The sequence below is a fragment of the Anolis carolinensis genome, chromosome 4 (genome assembly GCF_035594765.1).
Source record: "Anolis carolinensis isolate JA03-04 chromosome 4, rAnoCar3.1.pri, whole genome shotgun sequence".
Taxonomy (NCBI): domain Eukaryota; kingdom Metazoa; phylum Chordata; class Lepidosauria; order Squamata; family Dactyloidae; genus Anolis; species Anolis carolinensis.
Window position 1 is genome coordinate 194216520 of NC_085844.1, and position 12717 is coordinate 194229236.

Here is a 12717-nt window from a genome sequence, read left to right on the forward strand (position 1 = left end):
ATTCTCAATGTACTCCTGTGTGACTAATTTGAACTCCTGGAATGCTCACGTGTCACTTATCTCAGGATTTATTTATTTACTACTTATTTAATTCATTTATAGACTGCTTTTCTCACTCCTGGGGGACTCAAAGCGGTGTACAGCATTGTACGTGGCAAACATTCAATGCCTTAGTAGATTTGGCCTGCAATAACAAAGTTGGTTATGAAAAAAGGCAGAATAGTCCCAATCTTATTAGTAAATTTATTAAGCATTAAAAAGAGGTATTACAGCCATCTGGAAGGAGGAATGTTGCCTTCTATTGTTTCTTCAGAAGCTTTCTCTGACCTATCAAAGTATTTTAAAGGATAGCTGGAATGGGAAACTACACAATTTCTTCATAAACCTAGTAGCTTTATCTTTTAAAACTTTAAAAAAGTGTATACATGGCTTTCATTATAATAATTAAATTGAACCCAGTTAAATTTTAATTAGTGGAAATGCCCCTTGTCCTTTAGCATATTTCTTCATTTGCATGGAGTGGCTTTTGATAAAGAATCACTTTGTCCTCATTGAGCTTGTATTTACTTGGAGCTACTTCTATAGTGTCATTTTTCAAGAAGGAGTTTTCTGGCATTTATCCTGTTAATGTTACCCTGAGTCTGTTTAGCCCTTGCATCAGTCTCTGTTTGTTGAACATCATTTTTCTTGTTATAGATCCAGTGGACAAAGTTGAAGACTCACCCAATCTGTCTGGTAATGCCCTTTCTTATCTCCCCTATGTTTGTGAGAATTTGCAATTTGGGATTATTTCTAAAAAGAGATTTAAAAAAAATCTTGGAAACTAAGGGTGTGGAATCCCTCTGCCTGTAGGGTAGATTGGTTTTAACCTTTGAGGCTCTTTCCCACATTATGGTTTTAATTTACAACTTCTGTATAAGTCCTCTGATGAAAATTAGAATGTGGGAAGCAAGGAATAGAATTTAAACTATTTGCAAGATATCCCAATGTTTCCTTAGGTTTTATATTATTTGATTTAGGAGCATCTTCTGATATTATAATGTCACTTGTGGGCAGTGTCTTGCTTTTTTTTTTTTGGTAAATCACTTTCATCTGTGGTAAACCCACAAATGTGCACATTGGCTGAATGCAGTTTTTCTGAGAGTAACATTTTAAACATTTACAGGAAAGAACAATCTAATATGGAGATGGCATTCAGATGATTGACTGAATATCCTTTAAAACAATAGAATGATGAAAAGTCTTTTCTTATCACATAACATTCTGTCCTTAATGTCTATAGATTTTAAGGATACATTTTAGCGTTCAGCTTCTGGGATTTTTTTGGACCAGGATTAAAAGTACAGTAAAAGTATTTTTTTTTAAATGCAAAGAGATCTTGTAGTACCTCAGAATATCTCTGAAAGTGAGAAAAAGAAATTGGTAATATAAGCTTTTGTAGACACAAGTCTTTTTCACCAAATGCATGTAACATATTAAACTTAGGACAGCTTGATATTAGAATTATCTATTATATAGAAATTTTGGATGATCAGAAGCAGTTCTCAATTTGCCCTGAATCTATGGATAAAAATGACCTACTGTGTGCAGTTCTTATCTCAAGATGCTTCCAATCCTGTTTTTTTTTTTGAAATGCAATAATTGTTCTTTCTTCTTAGATAGTAATAATTTCTTCATGCTTGTTTCACTTTCACAGTATTTGGATAAAGTCGAAGTGGAGATGCGAACATGTGAGGAACCCCGGTCACCAAATGGACAGTCACCCATTGCACTTGCTTCAGGCCAAAGGTTAATACTGACTAAAATCAGTCTTACAATTCCTGCAATGTTAGGCACTAGAATTATAGAATCATAGAGTTGGAAGAGACCTCATGGGCCATGCAGTCCAACCCCCTGCCAAGAAGCAGGAAAACACATTCAAAGCACCCCCAACAGATGGCCATCCAGCCTCTGCTTAAAAGATTTACTTTCCCAGTTTAAATGAGAAAATAAAACTAATTTAAATGTCAGTAGCTCTGAATTTAAGGTGCAGGGTTTTTCTGTGTAGGGGTTTTTGCTGTGAAGTTGTTGATACTTGGGAATTTATTGAGAGATTCACTGGTTTACATTGAGCTGCCTCACTTCTGCAAACACATTGTATTTTCAGACTCAACCTCAAGGTGAGCATAACTTTCACATAATAACAGACAGAAGTGGCAGACCTGCTGTATGAAATGCCATAATAATTTACCTTCCTTTATTACTTGTGTCTTAGCTCACTTGATGTAGTTATTTGGGTGTGATGCACCTTCTTTGCCTTGAAGTTTTGCTGACATGCTTTGTTCTGAATTATTTGAGTCAGTATTTACATAGCTGAAGTGTAGAACATCCTGTATATTTAAACCATTTTGCCCTTTTCAACCCTAAAATTTTATGACACTATCTTGTCTCTAAAGAGGTTGAATACTACACACACAAAAATATGCTCACTTCTAGTTACTGCTGAAGCATCAAATAATTATTGCTTATAAATATTTAAAGCCTGATTAATACAGCTAATACTGAGTCTTCATAATTTTAATTTATTCATAATTGGGGAGAAATCAAATATGTCCTTGATGCTGCAACATGGTTCAAGCTATAACCTTGGAACTTACCTTCAGCATGCAAATCTAGCTTCAAGGGCTAGTCTATTAATTCTTACTCTAAACCTACCCCTTAGTCATGTTTTATGTTGTGATGACCTAAATCTTTCTATTCTGTTAAAAGCTGTAATTTTTTCCTACAGTGAATATGGCTTTGCTGAAAAGGTAGTGGAAGGCATGTTTATTGTTGTCAATTCCATCACCATCAAGATCCACTCCAAGGCTTTCCATGCTTCTTTTGAATTGTGGCAGCTTCAAGGATACAGTGTCAACCCCAATTGGCAGCAGAGTGATCTGCGCTTTACCCGTATCACTGATTCACACAGAGGAGAGGTAAGACTGTATGGTGCAGTGGGTTAAACCCTTGTGCTGGCAGGACTGATAACTTGAAGGGTGGATGGCTGACCTGAAGCTTGCTGGTTTGAACCCGACCTGGGGAGAGGGTGGATGAGCTCTCTCTATCAGCTCCAGCTCCATGCGGGGACATGAGAGAAGCCTCCCACAAGGATGGTAAAAACATCAAACATCCAGGTGTCCCCTGGGCAACATACTTGCAGACGGCCAATTCTCTCACACCAGAAGCAACTTGCAGTTTCTCAAGTTGCTCCTGACACACACAAAAAACCCTCAGGATTGCAATCACCTCTGTAGACTTGCAAGCTTTTGATGATTTGGGATCTTGAGTAAATACTCTGCACGTTTTTGTAGAGTCACAGCATTGATACTCAATGGCTCCTGCCTCTATCAATCTCAGTATTGTCTTTTATTTAAATGAAGTAAATATATTCCGTTTAGAATCTAAGTGTCACTTTGTTCTTTTGACTTTGTCTCTCTCCTCTCTTCCTTCTTGGTAGGTTCTAACATTTAAAGAACTCACTTGGCAGACTCTCCGAATAGAGGCTGATGCTACAGAAAATGGAGATCAAGATCCCATCACTACTCCCCTGAGACTTATTACAAATCAAGGCAGAATCCAGATATCTCTTAAGAGAAAGGTGAATATACTCTACTGGAAAGTTTAGCTGGACAAAATAGTCATAGTTTGATAATACATGTATAACTTTAGCATACTTTGGTGTTCTGCTAAAAATCAGAGATATGAAATTCTTAGTTTATGAAATAATTTTAGATGATCTGTAATTAGTAAGCTTATATTATGTACCTGGAATAAATGCACACCCACATGTATCCTCATTTCACTGTATTCTCCCTTAAAAAGGAACAGGATTCATGAAATGTTAAGAGTGAACATCAGGTGTGTAGAAGCAGAGAATGAGGAGCTAGATTAGAAGCTGCTCAGGCCAGTGCCAACAGTACTAATTTATTTGTTAAACCATCTATTTTTCCTAAGCATTTTGTTTACACTTCTATTTTGTTGTTTGTTTATTTGAAAATTAGCTTTAAAATACTACCTGTTTACAAAGTTTCAGTGTATTTTGTTGCAAACCCATTTCTCGAACCTAGCATGGTCATGGCTATGCAGATTCTGACTTGCAAACATAGGTTAATTTGATTATCATCTGGAATAGTCACCATAACATTGGGTGTTGAAAAATATGCAGAACTAGCTTGGGTACCTGGCAGTGCCCAGGTTATTTGAAAAGGGCCTTGTTTGTTTTTGGCTGTTAGGTGATATCCATTTGGTCCTATATTATGCTATGTCTTAGAAAAGAACTCAGTCTTTGCTTTTGTTTTTTATGAATGCTCCCATTAGAAAATGCATAAGGAGGTGGGTGAACTATAACTCCAATATGCCAGTGTCAATCACTCCCAAATGAGTATGCACAGTTGGCCATGTTGGATCTGTGTGCCAAGTTTGGTCCAGATCCGTCATCTGCTGGGTTCAGTGTTCTCTGAATATGGGTGAACTATAACTCCTGGATGCCAAGGTCAATCACCCCTAAGTCCACCAATATGCAAAGTTGGCAGCATTGGGTCTGTGTGCCAAGTTCAGTCCAGATCCGTCATTGGTTGTGTTCAGAGGGCTCACGGAACACAGGTGAACTATAACTCCCAGAGATAAAGGTCAATCACCCCCAAAGTTCACCAGTATTTGCAACTGGCCATGTTGAATTTGTGTGCCAAGTTTGGTCCAGATCCGTCATCAGGTGGGTTCAGTGTTCTCTGAATACGGGTGAACTATAATTCCCAGATGCCAAGTTGAATCACCCCCAAACCCTGCCAGTATGCAAAGTTGGCTATGTTGGGTCTGTGAGTTCCAGATCCATCATTGGTGAGGTTGAGAGTGCTCTTAGATTGCAGGTGAACTATACATCCAATCCCTATAAGTCCTATAACTCCCCAAACCTCTCTCTCTAGTTGTTCAGTTGCTGTGTGCCATAGAAAAGAATTGGAAAGGGTTAAGGGAGAGGTAGTAGGCAGAGTCATGCCAATGGTATGACTGCCTACTTGGTTAATCTTGGTCCTGCTTAAAATTTTATATAATGTGATTTTATTTTGTAATGGTATCTGTTTTATATGAATTGTTGTTTTGTAGATTGTTTTATATGAATTGTTGTTTTTACATTGTTTTTAGGCATTGAAATTTTGCCTATTTACTGTAAGCCGCTTTGAGTCCCCTCAGAGAGAAAGGCGGGGTAAAAGTGATGTAAATAAATAAAAATAAATAAATTGAGAGAAAAAGGAACCCTGGGCTGTGCTTGCTGTAAAACACAATGTCCTGGGAGAGAGTGACTTGGTGGCTCCACAGCACTGAGAACTATAGCCTGCTTGTGGAGGCCGGAGGTTGGCTTTTGAATGGACACCCGTGCCACATACACATTTTCACTTTTATTATGTGTATAGATGACCCAAATCCAGATGTCAGTCCCAACTGTAGTAGACCCAATGAACCACCAGAGTTCATCTAAGTATTGATTATCCAAGCTCCCATTGATTCAGTGTATGCGCTGTAATTGAAGTTAGCAATTGGATTTAGAGCAGTGTGTTCTACAGAAGACATTTTAAGCATTATCCAGTTTTACAGTGTATCTTGTTCCTTTCTTCTTCAGATAAAAGAGATAACTGATGACCTCTCTGCATAGAGAAAACTATAACTCCCACCAAATATCTAGAAAATATGTGACCTTTTAAAGGAATTGCCTTGCTCCTTTATTTTCGATCTGTTGTCTAGAGAGAGAGAGTAATTTATTCGTATCTGTGATTCCTATAGCAGTGGGAGTAAATTAGTTCTAACTTGCCTCTCTTTGTTTATGAGATAGACAAAGGATTGCAATGTGGTGGCCTCTAAGCTCATGTTCCTCCTTGATGACTTATTGTGGGTGCTGACTGACTCTCAGTTGAAGGCAATGATGAAGTATGCTGAGTCCTTGAGTGAAGCCATGAAGAAATCAGCCCAGCAGAGGAAAAGCATGGCTCCTGAACCTGTCCAAGTAAGTAGTTTGTTCACCATTGCTATTACAGTGTTCAATAATGTCAGCTTAGCAAGAACAGCAAAGCGGTTTATACTAAATATAAGGGGTACTGTATATACTCAAGTATGTCTAGAAATTTTATTTTAAAAATTTGACCCCCAAAACTGGGTAGACTTATCCACAGGTTCACTGTAACTACTGTAACTTAAATTTTATCAAAAAAAAGTAGAGTAGCAGAAGGTGAGAGCTTTGTCTGTTACAGGAGAACCAAAAAGAAGCGCTGGCCTTTTTGAATGCCTGGATGGGAAAATGGTGGCAACATCTGGGTAGCTGACCCTCAGGGTTCTGCTGATTCTTTCTCCTCTCCATGAATTAATTCTCAACTTATCCACAGGTTATATAAGAATCCATAATTTTGGCCCTTGCATTATACATTGGGGCAGTTCCCTTTGTTTGATCTTCACAGAGGTTTTGCTGCCTTAGGAAAAGCATACATGAAATAGTTCTTTGACAAGTCTATTTGTCCATAATCATGGTTCTTTTTCAATTTTTACTCTTTTAAATGATGTTTCATATATAAAAATATTACCCTATCTCTGTTTCATTGTATTGCTTTTTGGCATAATTTCTTGTTTCTCTATTTAAATCACTACTTAAGTTGTATACTTTTTAATGATGTTTATTACATATTAAATGAATGCCAAGATTGCATAGACACTCTGCTATTAATGGGACATAATTTTATTTCAATAATATCTTTCAAATTGTCAACCTACAACAACTTTCTTGACGTTCTTGGAGAAATCTTTAAGGAATCATACAGGCAGCTATTTCCCTTTCAGTCATGTTTCTTTGGTTCTTATCCAGTGTGCTTCAGCTATTAAGTCTCAAGCACATTTTCCCAAAATGGGTGAATCACATTAGTCATATTTTCCACATTGCAAATCAAGATATAAAGTACACATGTTGATACAGTAAATATACAGAATTCCTGATTTCTAGATGACAATGTCATTGTGTGATTTGGATATGAGACATTACAAGGTATTAATGTTATCCAAACTCCAATTTTACTGACTAGCCCTGCAGAATACCATTTATGGTCTCCTAATATGTTTTGTTCTGTCACACATATAAAATAGAAAACCACGAGTCCTTTGATTTTGAATGGATTTAGCCTAAATTTTTCTCTGTTGTAGATTACACCTCCTGCTCCCAGTGCTCAACAATCCTGGCCTCAGTCATTTGGGAGTAGCCATAAAGCAATCAGCCAGTATTTTGAAAAACATGATATGAAAGAGTCTTCCTATCACCTTCTCATCTCCCGTCTGGATCTTCACATCTGTGACGATAGTCACACTCGAGAAACAGGTATGCTGAAAAACCAGATTATTCTTTTTCAGAAACTATTATTTCAGATGTTTTCATCTCCTTTCCTTCCTGCCCCGCTAACTTCTTTTGTTTTCTAGTGACATTTCTCTCCTTGTGTTGAAATACCTGTAACAAATATGGTTTTTACTTTTTTTAAATATTTTTATTACATTTCTATTAATTTGTTACAAAGAAAAGAAAAATCTTTACAATTCATATAATTAAGTCTTTTACTTCCCCCAGTGTTCTACCCGTTGTGCTCCCCATCACCGGAGTCCATTTCTTTATAGTCCAACCAGAACCTCATTTCTTTGGTGGGGATTGATTCCCATTTTCTCTCCTCAATGTTTCTTCAATAAATTTCTTCCATATACTTTCAAAATCATTTTTCTTCCTTAGGCCTTTTTTGACATTTAAATTGCATGTTTATTTATCATTTATTGCTAATTTCCAAATTTCCTTGTACCAATCTTCTATTTTAATTTCCACCTCACCTTTCCAATTTCTTGCTGTTAATAACCTTGCAGCCGTTAGCAACATTGTTACTAAATTCCATTGTTACCATACAAATATGGTTTTTACTATCTTGGGAAACTGCTTGGCTGTTAAAGGCTTTTTCCTGCTTATTCTTGTATTTAATCGTCATATTCCTCTGTGTATGTACTTCTTTTGCAATGTTTGCTATTATTACTTTTACTTCTTCAATACATTGTCAACAGATAATTAGAAGAGTATACTGCTAACAGCTATTTCTGTTACTTGAACCTTGTCCCAATTTGATTTCTTCAAGTTTTTTATTTTGTTACTTATAGATATGTATGTGTTTCAAAATTAGTAAATCCCCTTTTCATCCCATTAGAATCCCTATATATGACACTAACCTAGGATCAGTTTTGAAATACCAGTATATGTCTTAGGTCCTTCAGAGAGTTTTCCCAGGGTGCCTACAAGACAATATAAAAATACAGTAATACAGCATTCTTTTGAAAGGACCACCCCCACTCTTTATTGTAACACCTACATACTTTTCTGCTTCTTGGCAGGGGGTTAGACTGGATGGCCCATGGGGTCTCTTCCAACCCTATGATTCTATGTTAGGGTTCCCCACCCAGTTAGAGAAGTGCTCTTTGCTCTGAAGAAACATTTAACAGTATAAAGTGAAACATACCAAGGATTTAAGGTGATTATCCGCCTTCTCTGTCCTCATTTCAGGTGAAGACTTTTCCCATTTAGGCAAGTATTTTAGATACTTAAATCTTCATACTTCTACTGGAAAGGTATTGATGTTATTTGTTATTATTGTTATTGTCAAGTTGTCTTCAACTTATGACTACCCTGTGAATGAGAGATTTCCAAGCGGCCTGTTCTAGGATGTAATTTAGTTGATGGAATCAATTCCTCTGTATTGTGGTCTTCTTTTTTTTCATACTGTTTTCCGTTTTACCAAGGATCATTGTCTTTTCCAGTGAACCATGATATCTCATGATATGTACAAATTGCAACAACCTCAGTTTAATCATTTAAGCTTAAAGATAGCATTCAGACTTAATTTGCTCTTGGACCCATTCTTTTGGTTTTTTGGCAGTCCATGACATTCAAAGTATTGTCCTTTAGTAATTCAACTTAAATGAGTTGATTCTCTTTTTATCACCTTTCTTAACTATCTACTTTCCACAATCATACAAAAAAGGCAAGTATCCAGCCCCGAGCTGCAATCAAGAAGCGGTTATTATTATTATTTTATTATGACACAGCAAACAAGATAGATATGCTGGATTTCATATCACAAAATCACAAGTCGAACACTTCCCAAGTGTCTAGGACTGTGTGATGTATTTTTGGATGATGCGTGCAGATCCCAGTAGGGTGGCCTTTTGCAGTTGGCAGATTGTGATTTTGTCAATGTCTATTGTTTCCAAATGCCGGCTGAGATCTTTTGGCACGGCACCCAATGTGCCCATCACCACCGGGACCACCTGCACTGGTTTCTGCCAGAGTCTTTGAAGTTCAATCTTGAGGTCCTGATAGCGGCTGAGTTTTTCCTGTTGTTTTTCGTCAATGCGACTGTCACCTGGGATGGCGACATCAATGATCCAAACCTATTTCTTTTCCACAACTGTGATGTCTGGTGTGTTGTGTTCCAGAACTTTGTCAGTCTGGATTCGGAAGTCCCACAGTATCTTTGCATTCTCATTTTCCAGTACTTTTGCAGGTTTGTGATCCCACCAGTTCTTTGCTGCTGGGAGGTGGTACTTGAGGCATAAGTTCCAATGAATCATTTGGGCCACATAGTTGTGCCTCTGTTTGTAGTCTGTCTGTGCGATTTTCTTATAGCAGCTGAGGATATGATCAATGGTTTCGTCAGTTTCCTTGCACAGTCTGTTATTATTATTATTACTACTACTACTATAGCATGGATGATTTTGTCTTCAGTATTAGTGATAGATCTTTTCCCTTGATAATATTATCTAGTTCCTTCATAGCTGTGTCTTAGTCATCTTCTGATTTTTGACTAGTAAAATAATTGATATCATTGTCATTCTTTTTTAAATTATGTAAATCATCTTCTGATGTCATAATATCAGTTTTATTATATGTTCAGTATTTTAACAAATATAATTATATTAGTGAGTCACTTGATTTTTACTATTTTGGACAAAAAATGAAGGAAGAGGCTACAAATATTTTAAAAAATGAAATCCAAATCTTATTAGTTACCATTGTTTAAAGTTGCGAATGGAAAATATTTCCTGGCATTATCAATTGTATACTTATTTATAATTAAGATGCCAAAACCAAGGCTACTTCCACACTGGGCCTTTATATGGAATAATTACACAAGAGAGCATTAACTTAACAATAACATCTGATCACTGTCCTCCTGTGCTTTCCATTCATTTTCTCCTTAGACTACTGAAAGCATGATATCTAATGGAAGTGTACTGCAGTCTCTACAAGTGAAGACTGCTATAATATTAATCCTCAATTAGTTTTAAGGGCCAGGATTCACGTGCATTGGGTGAATGAACCTTGAGTAGTAGTACCTTTAGTTTGATGTTATATTATCACTGCTTATTTTACTTTTGATATTTTAATTAGCACTGACACACTTCCTGCTATTGCTTAAGGAAACACGTAGTTCAAATAACATTGAACCAGTTTTAGGACTTGCTTTCATATCTGATTTTCTGGGGTCCGAGAGAAAGGCTTTGCTTGAAACACAACTGGTGAGAGAGCAAAAGCCATTCTTCCTGCAAACACCAATGGAACAAGCTTCTTGCTGGGTGGTGGGCCTATATTCTAAAATAACTGTTTTAGAGGTACAGCTTTTCATTAATTGGCAAAGATCTGGTGAGTATAAATGAAGACATTTTAGCGTTATCTTTTGATCTAAGTTGTTCCAAACCAAAACATTTTTACTTTTTCATACTCCATGACCAGTATTCAGGAAGTCATACTTACTTTAAATGATCAACTACTTTGAAAGTAAAGTTTGGTTTGATTTGGTTTTTCTTTTTTAATTCTCTGGTATTAATATTTTTTTAAAATAATTTAGCTGAGTTACATTAGGAGTCACTCATCTGGAAGCATCCAGAATCTAAACAGGATTCCAAGGATTAATGGGCAGAATTACTTTTGTTCAAAACCCTTTTCTCTGAAACATGAAATGCAATGGTATACCACTGCAATTGGGCATCCTCTCTAGTATTTATGAGAGCCAGCGTGGCGTTGTAGTCTGGATGTTGAACTAGGATTCTGGAGACCAGGGTTCAAACCTCCATTCTGCCAAGGAGACCCCCGGTGACCTTGGGAAACTCCCACTTTCTTAGCCTCAGAGGAAGGCAAAGGCAAATCTCACCAAGAAAACACTGTGATAAGTTTGCCTTAGGGGCGCCATAGATCAGAAATTACCGGCACAAGACTTCTGTTACTATTACTCAATTATTATGGATGCTGAATTCAATAGTACTGAAAGTTTGTAGTGCATCTCAGATCTGACTTTTTATATATAAAAATAAATTCAGCAGCCTTATCTCGTCATTCTTTTTCCATTTTGCCATAGGTGCTTCTAAACATGGAATAACAGGAGGTGCAATGCAATTAACTTTTAAGAGAATGGCATTTGACTATTATCCGTTCCATTGGGCAGGTAAAAGCAATTTGCTCTTATTAAGACTGAGAATTCTAATTATTAAAATGTATACTAACTTAGCTTATTTTAGTGATACATTGCAGAAAATCCTGATCCAGTATCAACAATATTTTTCACCCATTGAATGGACTTGTTACAGAGTGGAATGAATTAGCACAGATAAGATACAAGGAAATTGATAGCCTTTCTGTTTGAAATTGTTAATTAAAATAAATAACCCTGTATGCATAGTGCATTGCTGAGACTAACTAGAATGTAGACACACCAAGTGTATTAAAATTATAATCGAAAAATGTTGATTTTAATAGGTGACAGTAACCACTAAGTAGACATTGAATTATGTTGGTAAACTCCTGTTATGAATGCCTATATTGTTTTAAGATCATTGCAGAAGGAATTGTTTTAATTGACTGGTTTTAACTGTTATAATACACTTGTTTCATATTGTATTACTGTTTTATCTTTTATATTGTATTGTATTATGTTGTTGTTTATTTTGTCCTTATGTTGTTTGGGCCTCTGCCCCATGTAAGCCGCCCCGAGTCCCTGCGGGGAGATGGTGGCGGGGTATAAATAAAGTTTTATATTATTATTATTATTATTATTATTATTATTATTATTATTATTATTAATTGTTCAATATTGCTTTACTGAGTGGCCTCACACTTAGTGACCCTCACACATGTATAGTCAACCTGTCAGTTGATGGTTAGTCTACTTGCTAGCCATTGAGTGTGCATAGAATAGAGGGGTTCTCAGGTAGCAAGTGGTTGCAGTTCTGCAATTGAATAAAAAAGCATCCTCTCAGAGGTCTGGGTGGGTGATATTTTCTTTGTGCATCCAATATCAGAAATATAACTGAATGTTTGCCTAGACACAAACTAGCAATTGACAGAGCTTTATACTGCACAAAGCCATTGTTGGATCTTGACTACTATCAAACATAGCTTTCATAATACCATAGAAGAGAATATAGCATATCTATAGCACTATATCCACATAGCTCACGATAGAAGTGCAGCACAGCCATTTAATAGCACGTATATTTGTTGTGCAGACATTCTTTAAGATGAGCAGAGATGTAAGATATAAAATAATGTTTTGAAACACAAATGTGAAGATTAGTTCAGCTAAGAGGTGAGCAGCTCTGCAAGATGAATGTCATATGCAAATTTTGTCTGAAATTAGCTGTGCC

At 36.5% G+C, this 12717-nt stretch overlaps 1 protein-coding gene across 1 annotated transcript in view; it reads left to right on the top strand.

Annotated features, from left to right (window-relative positions):
• Positions 1-12717, top strand: part of bltp3a (bridge-like lipid transfer protein family member 3A) — an 88156-nt gene that overhangs the window by 34307 nt on the left and 41132 nt on the right. The window contains exons 3-9 of the mRNA XM_062979679.1: positions 697-735; positions 1697-1788; positions 2768-2957; positions 3479-3619; positions 5846-6016; positions 7198-7369; positions 11433-11519. Coding sequence (XP_062835749.1) covers positions 697-735; positions 1697-1788; positions 2768-2957; positions 3479-3619; positions 5846-6016; positions 7198-7369; positions 11433-11519 — 892 coding nt within the window. The remainder of the gene's footprint in view (positions 1-696; positions 736-1696; positions 1789-2767; positions 2958-3478; positions 3620-5845; positions 6017-7197; positions 7370-11432; positions 11520-12717) is intronic.